The sequence below is a fragment of the Thalassophryne amazonica genome, chromosome 1 (assembly GCF_902500255.1).
Source record: "Thalassophryne amazonica chromosome 1, fThaAma1.1, whole genome shotgun sequence".
NCBI classification, from domain to species: domain Eukaryota; kingdom Metazoa; phylum Chordata; class Actinopteri; order Batrachoidiformes; family Batrachoididae; genus Thalassophryne; species Thalassophryne amazonica.
The window spans coordinates 161,910,856-161,918,733 of record NC_047103.1 but is presented as its reverse complement, the minus strand read 5'-3'; the positions used below and the strand labels follow the sequence as shown (position 1 = coordinate 161,918,733).

Here is a 7,878-nt window from a genome sequence, read left to right as displayed (position 1 = left end):
CAGGTAATATTTCCAGAAAAATGGCATTCTGGCACATATGTACCATTCATCAGAGGATACAAGAGTCAGATCTTTGTTCAGTAATGGGTCAAACGAAATTTCATATTTCTGTGGAATGCCCCATGGTCTAATTTAAACAAAAGAACAACCACAAAGACAGTTAACCTAATATTATGTACTATAACTATAGTAAGAAATGAAGTTGTTTTTATAACTTGGTGGGAATACGCCCTGGATGAGTGGGTGAGTTGAAAGCACTCACCCACTCATGGTTCGGATGGTTAACATTTGGAGATGGGTCAAAGGTCATGTTCAAAGTAGTCAAAGGATATCATGAAAAATATATTTCAGGATATTGTCGCCATCATTATCCATTACCTTGTTACTTATCATTACATAGCACAAGTAAAATCATAATTACATCACTAAAAAATCATGAAATGATGAATGTTAGAGACTATCATACTTTTACTGTGGAGTATTATTTGTGCATGTGGTAAGTTGTGAAACTCAAAACCATAGTAAAGCTGTGAATGCTTTTATACTGACATTGTTGCTGAATGGATTGGTTCAAAACAACTACATTTATGCATAGTTCATTTTTGTATCTTTTATAATCTTCTATAACAACCAGCCTACAATTACCTACATACTCCTCCACTCATATTATATACTCAGAGAGATACTTCCAGGATAATCGCAATAATAATATTATAGTAAAAATAACAAATTCATTCCACAAACCATACAAACATGATCATACATTTAATTAAGAATTAGTGGTAAAATATACTGTGTTTATAATTTCAATTTTATTAATTTGTTTTGTTGTTATTTTCCTGTATTTAAAATACTATGTGAACAATTGCTTTTGTCATTATTGCTATTACGGCAGGTGACTGTTGAAAGAAAAATGGTCCTTTATCCCCATCACATGGCAGTTATGTATAATTACATGCTTTCACACCACTTGCATTTCAACTTGGCATAAATCATTACTTTACAATAAAAGGGATTTTGTTAAATAATTTCAGGACTTTGATTCAGTCAGTAACCAACTGCATAATTCTCCTTGTTGATCATTTCGTGAGCTCCACCCAGTAGGCACGGCACACCGGTGATGTGACAAGCAGGTTCAACAAGAATCTTGCTGCACCTCAGAGATGACACACGAAAAGCTGAAGCGAACAGAAACTCTTTTCATGTGTTGATGTTTTGTTGTACTGGACATGAACTGGAGGAATGGATTGGCTGAGGTACTAAGAAATGAGAGATTTTTGAAAATGAATCTTCATTGATGGATATTGACGAGTGGAAATGTGGAGTGTAAGTTTGTCTGAAGTCAGGATGGGCAGAGGGGCTCTTTACTTGGTTTTGCTTCTGCTGGCCTACTGCACTGGAGGGAAATGCGAGATTCAGGACACAAATCCTTTATCAGTGACCAATGTCCCTGCCGTCAAACCTGACAACAATCAACCTCAGGCCTTCCCGAGTGAGGAAAAGAATAACCTTCCGGTGTTCATGATGGACTACCCTCGGATCCAGCTCCCATTTGAGTTCACACTCTGGGTATTGCTGGCCTCCTTTGCCAAAATTGGTATGTTTGCACAATTTGGGAATCTAGATGGTTGATGCAGAGATGGTTTATAGCAGTGGTGTCCAAGGTATTCCAGAAAGGGCTGAGAGGGTGCAGGCTTTCCTTGCAGCCATTGACTTCAGCAGGTGATTTCACTGATTGCATCACTATGAGCAGGTGGGATGAGTTCAGTGAAATCACCTGCTGGATTCAGTGGTTGCAAGGAAAACCTGGACCCTCTTGGCCCTTTCTGGAATAATTTGGACACCATTGGTTTATAGGACTGTGTGTGTATGAAGATCATACTAAAGTCAATTAAACTCCAATAAAACCCAGTGACAGGGTGGTATAACTGCTTGTTTGAAATGTGGTTGGATCAACAGCTGTTTTTGGTCTTGGGGTTTGAAGCCATCACAGGAACCCAGGAACCTATCTCTTCTTCTCTTCACAAACAGGGTTTCACATCTACCATAAAGTCACCATCTGGATCCCAGAGTCCTGCCTCCTGATCGCCATCGGCCTCATAGTTGGTGCCATCATGCACTCAGTGAAAGAGGAGCCCCCTGCTGTGCTCAGCTCAAATGTTTTCTTCCTCTACATGCTGCCGCCCATCGTCCTCGACGGCGGTTATTTCATGCCCACACGGCCGTTCTTTGAGAATATCGGCACGGTGCTGTGGTACGCCGTGGTGGGGACTCTGTTGGGAAGGTGTCGTAGCACGGACCCACAACAGGGGGCGCAAATGAACGGACAATGAGTAAGCCAAAAGGTAACAATTTACTGTTGTGACAATACACAACTAAATGTACAGAAATTGCAAAGTCAATGAACACCAGGTGACGTGTGGGCAGGCTCGAAGATAGAAGACCCCGACCGAGAGAGAGACCCGCGTCCCACACGGCCTCCACCACCAACGGTCTGAAGAACACCGGAGCCGCCAAGTCCCGAATCCCCAGGTGACCTCTGTCTTCGGCTGTCGACCCTGGTACTGCTGGCAGAAAGCAGAAAAAGATGAGTGAGTGTAAATCCTTACACTCAGTGGTCTACAGTCTGTGCACAGTTAGGAGGAGAACCTCCACCTCCGAATCACACACTCGTGCAGCTCCTAGTGTGACCACTTATCTGTAGCGCGGTTGTCGTCGTCACGCTCCACGCCACTTCCAGATAAGGGTGAACACCACAGGATTACCGGCTGCAACAAAAGGTCAGAATCCTAACACTGTGTTAAAGTCAGCAGAGAAAATTACCTCACGGTAGTCGATTTCTCGGCGAGGAGGTGGAGTTCCGATCCGGGTTTTAAGATGGTGATGCTGATGATGAACGAGTGACAGCTGGTGCAGGGGATGAATGACAGCTGTCACTTCTTCAGGGTCCGGCGCCCTCTTGTGCTTGGAGCCCGCACTCCAAGCAGGGCGCCCTCTGGTGGTGGTGGGCCAGCAGTACCTCCTCTTCAGCGGCCCACATAACAGGACCCCCCCCCTCAACGGGCGCCTCCTGGCGCCCAGACCGGGCTTGTCCGGGTGTCGGCTGTAGAACTCGGCCAGGAGGGCCGGGTTCCAGGATGAAGCTCCTCTTCACCCAGGAGCGTTCCTTCAGGTCCATACCCATCCCCGTCCACCAGATATTGGAACCCCCGGCCCTTACGACGGACGTCCAGGAGCCTGCGGACCGTCCAAGCAGGTTCCCCGTCGATGAGCCGGGCAGGAGGGCGGCGTAGGTCCAGGTGCACAGAAGGGGCGAGGTGTGGTGAGGCTTTATGTGGGACACGTGTTTGGAATACCGGGTGGATCCGCAGTGAAGCTGGGAGTCGGAGCTTCACGCGCGCTGGGTTGATGATCTTGAGGATTGGGAAGGGTCCGATGTATCTGTCTTTCAGTTTGGGGGAGTCCACACAGAGGGGAATGTCCTTGGTCGCGAGCCACCCACCTCCTGCCCGGGCTGGAACTGGGGGCCGGGGACCGTCGGCGGTCTGCATGGGACTTGGCCCTCGTCCGGGCCTTTAACAGGGCAGAGCGGGCGGTCCGCCACACCCGGCGACATCTCCGAAGGTGGGCCTGGACCGAGGGCACACCGACCTCTCCCTCCACCAGCGGGAATAATGGGGGCTGGTACCCCAAACACACCTCAAAAGGGGAGAGGCCGGTGGCAGACGAAACTTGGCTGTTGTGGGCATACTCGATCCAGGCCAGATGGTGACTCCAGGCCGCCGGATGTGTGGAGGTGACACACCGAAGGGCCTGCTCCAACTCCTGGTTGGCCCGCTCTGCCTGGCCGTTGGTCTGGGGGTGGTACCCGGACGAGAGACTCACGGTGGCCCCCAGCTCCTTGCAGAAACTCTTCCACACCTGTGAAGAGAACTGGGGACCACGATCCGAGACGATGTCCGACGGTATCCCATGCAGCCGCATGACGGGTGGACCAGGAGGTCTGCCGTCTCCTGGGCAGTCGGGAGCTTCGGGGGCCACGAAGTGGGCCGCCTTGGAGAACCGGTCCACTATCATGAGGAATTACGTTGTTGCCCTGGGACGGCGGGAGGCCCGTGATGAAATCCAGCCGATGTGAGACCAGGGGCGATGAGGCACCGGCAGGGGGTTGGAGGAGGCCCGTCGTCCTCCGATGTCTGCCTTGCCCCTGGCGCAGATGGTACAGGCCTGGATGTAGTCCCGGACGTCGGTTTCCAGGGACGCCCACCAGAAGCGCTGCTTGGACTACTGCCACGGTCCTACGGCACCCCGGGATGACAGGAGAGCTTGGACCCGTGACAGAAGTCCAATACGGCAGCTCTTGCCTCTGGTGGGACGTACAGTCTGTCCTTGGGGCCAGTCCCCGGGTCCGGGCTCCTGGTCAGGGCTCTCTCCCGGACGGTCTTCTACACGTCCCAGGTAAGGGCGGCCACGCAGTGGACTCGGGTATGAATGGTCTCGGTGGGTTCGACAGCCCGCTTTGGCTTCTTCTTCGTGCACCCGGGGAGAATGCATCTGGTTTTTGGTTCTTGGTCCCGGGGCGGTATGTAATCCGGAAGTCAAGCGCCCGAAGAACAGAGAACAGCGGGCTTGCCTGGGGTTCAGCCGCTTGGCGGTCCGTATGTACCTCCAGGTTCGATGGTCAGTGAAAACCGTGAAGGGCAACGAAGCCCCCTCCAGGGGAGGTGTCTCCACTCTTCAAGGGCCTCCTTCACCGCAAGAAGTTCCCGATTGCCAACGTCATAGTTCCGTCAGCTGGGGTCAACCTGCGGAATAAAAGGCACAAGGATGTAGAACCTTATCAGCCTCCACGCTCTGGGACAGCAGGCTCCTATCCCTGAGTCAGAGGCGTCCACTTCTACTACGTACTGGCGATCAGGATCAGGCTGCACCAGAACTGGCGCAGTCGAGAACGGCGTTTCAACTCCTGGAACGCGGGCTTCGCACCGATCCGACCAGGCAAAGGGGACCTTGGTGGAGGTCAGGGCAGTCAGGGGGCCTAACTACCTGACTGTAACCTTTGATGAACCTCCTGTAAAAATTTGCAAAACCGAGGAACTGCTGTAGTTTCCTGCGGCTTGTTGGTTGGGGCCAATCTCTCACCGCCGCAACCTTAGCCGGATCAGGGGCGACGGAGTTGGAGGAGATGATGAACCCCAGGAAGGACAAAGAAGTGCGGTGGAACTCGCACTTCTCGCCCTTCACAAACAGCCGGTTCTCCAACAACCGCTGTAGGACCTGACGTACATGCTGGACATGGGTCTCAGGGTCCGGAGAAAAGATGAGTATATCGTCCAGATATACGAAGACGAACCGATGCAGGAAGTCCCGCAAGACGTCATTTACCAAAGCTTGGAACGTCGCGGGGGCGTTAGTGAGGCCGAACGGCATGACCAGGTACTCGAAGTGACCTAACGGGGTGTTGAATGCCGTCTTCCATTCGTCTCCCTTCCGGATCCGAACCAGGTGGTACGCATTTCTAAGATCCAATTTCGTAAAGATTTGGGCTCCATGCAGGGGCGTGAACACTGAATCTAACAGAGGTAACGGGTATAGGTTGCGAACCGTGATCTCGTTCAGCCCTCTGTAATCAATGCATGGACGGAGTCCGCCGTCTTTCTTGCCCACAAAAAAGAAACCAGCACCCATCGGGGAGGTGGAGTTTCGGATCAGCCCGGCAGCTAAGGAGTCCCGGATGTAGGTCTCCATTGATTCGCGTTCCGGACGTGAGAGGTTGTACAACCTACTGGACGGGTACTCAACGCCCGGGACTAAATCGATGGCACAATCGTACGGCCGGTGCGGAGGAAGAGTGAGCGCCAGATCTTTGCTGAAAACGTCAGCAAGATCGTGGTACTCCTCTGGCACCGCCGATAGATTGGGGGGGACTGTGACCTCCTCATTAGCTGTAGTGCCGGGGGAACCGAGGATCCTAAACACTCCCGGTGGCAGGCTTCGCTCCACTGCGTCACAACCCCGGACGGCCAATCAACCCGGGGATTGTGCTTCACCATCCATGGAAAGCCCAAAATCACTCGGGAGGTAGATGGTGTTACATGGGAACACTATCTCCTCCCTGTGAGTCCCAGACACAACCAATGTCACTGGTTTGTGTCTGATGTTGTGATCAATGGGAGCAGGGTGCCATTCTAGTGCTCGCACCTGCATGGTGCTGGCAGAGCCACCAGAGGGAGCCCTACTTCCCTTGCCCATCTGCTGTCCCAGCAGATTCCCCTCTGACCCGTGTCTATCAGTGCTGGGGCGTGAAGGGTTAACTCCTCACAAAGGATGTCACTGTGATTCGTAGCCGAATCTGCGGGGTCTTTCCCGCGTGTGTATTATGGCCCACCCTTAGTCCAGATTCTAAGGACGGGCGTTGTAGTTTGACCGTTCAGGGCATCCCTCTGCATATGCTCACAAGAGCCGCAGAACAAAAACACTCCCCGCGGGCCAGTCTCCTTTGTCTGTCACTTATTTTAACTTTGGCCCTGCTTGTGCGCTTCCACCCTGGCGGTGAGAGCCTCCACTCTCGATTAAGGAGGACATTCTGCTCGAGTCGCTAAATCAACCGAGCCGTGAAGTCGGTTAAGATCTGCTGCAGCTCACCCACACGCCTCCCGCTGAGCCTGCGCTCCTGGCTCTGCCATTGGCCGTTCACGCTCGAGCTGACGCCCCTCGGAATCCATGACGATTGGCCGAGAAATCCTGTTGGGAAGGTGTCGTAGCACGGACCCACAACAGGGGGCGCAAATGAAACGGACAATGAGTAAGCCCAAAAGGTAACAATTACTGTTGTGACAATACACAACTAAATGTACAGAAATTGCAAAGTCAATGAACACCAGGTGACGTGTGGAGGCTCGAAGATAGAAGACCCCGACGAGAGAGAGACCGCGTCCCACACGGCCTCCACCACCAACGGTCTGAAAAGAACACCGGAGCCGCCAAGGCCCGAATCCCCAGGTGACCTCTGTCTTCGGCTTTCGCCCTGGTATGCTGGCAGAAAGCAGAAAAAGATGAGTGAGTGTAAATCCTTACACTCAGTGGTCTACAGTCTGTGCACAGTTAGGAGGAGAACCTCCACCTCCGAATCACACACTCGTGCAGCTCCTAGTGTGACCACTTATCTGTAGCGCGGTTGTCGTCGTCACGCTCCACGCCACTTCCAGATAAGGGTGAACACCACAGGATACCGGCTGCAACAAAAGGTCAGAATCCTAAACACTGTGTTAAAGTCAGCAGAGAAAATTACCTCACGGTAGTCGATTTCTCGGCGAGGAGGTGGAGTTCCGATCCGGCTTTTAAGATGGTGATGCTGATGATGAACAAGTGACAGCTGGTGCAGGGGATGAATGACAGCTGTCACTTCTTCAAGGTCCGGCGCCCTCTCGTGCTTGGAGCCCGCACTCCAAGCAGGGCGCCCTCTGGTGGTGGTGGGCCAGCAGTACCTCCTCTTCAGCGGCCCACATAACAGACTCTGTGGAACAGTATTGGCATCGGGCTGTCACTCTTTGCTATCTGCCAGTTTGAGGTCTTTGGAGTTCAAGATATCAACCTGCAGGTCAGTTCATGTTCATGCATGGAGTAGGTGGGGCAGAGTGTTGGTGTCTCAGGTCAGAGGGGAGACTCACCCCACTACTGATGAGGTCCTCCACTTCTTCAGAGAGCCCTTTTTAGAGCTCATTACTTTGATGCTGCCTTCCACAGTTTTTCCCACCAGCCAGATCGAACTGAATTTTTTCTTTTTGATCTTTGAAATCCCAGCAGGGTAGAAATTTTTTTTTCAGTTTATTTTGACATACATAAAAAAAAACTTTATGTGTATCTTGTGAAAGGGAC

General features: G+C 51.8%; 1 protein-coding gene across 1 annotated transcript in view; it reads left to right on the top strand.

Annotated features, from left to right (window-relative positions):
- Nucleotides 1–1,164: 1,164 nt before the first annotated feature.
- Nucleotides 1,165–7,878, top strand: part of LOC117518410 (sodium/hydrogen exchanger 2-like) — a 45,262-nt gene continuing 38,548 nt past the window's right edge. Inside the window, exons 1-3 of the mRNA XM_034179560.1 lie at nucleotides 1,165–1,597; nucleotides 2,032–2,284; nucleotides 7,528–7,600. Coding sequence (XP_034035451.1) covers nucleotides 1,318–1,597; nucleotides 2,032–2,284; nucleotides 7,528–7,600 — 606 coding nt within the window. The 5' untranslated portion in view covers nucleotides 1,165–1,317. The remainder of the gene's footprint in view (nucleotides 1,598–2,031; nucleotides 2,285–7,527; nucleotides 7,601–7,878) is intronic.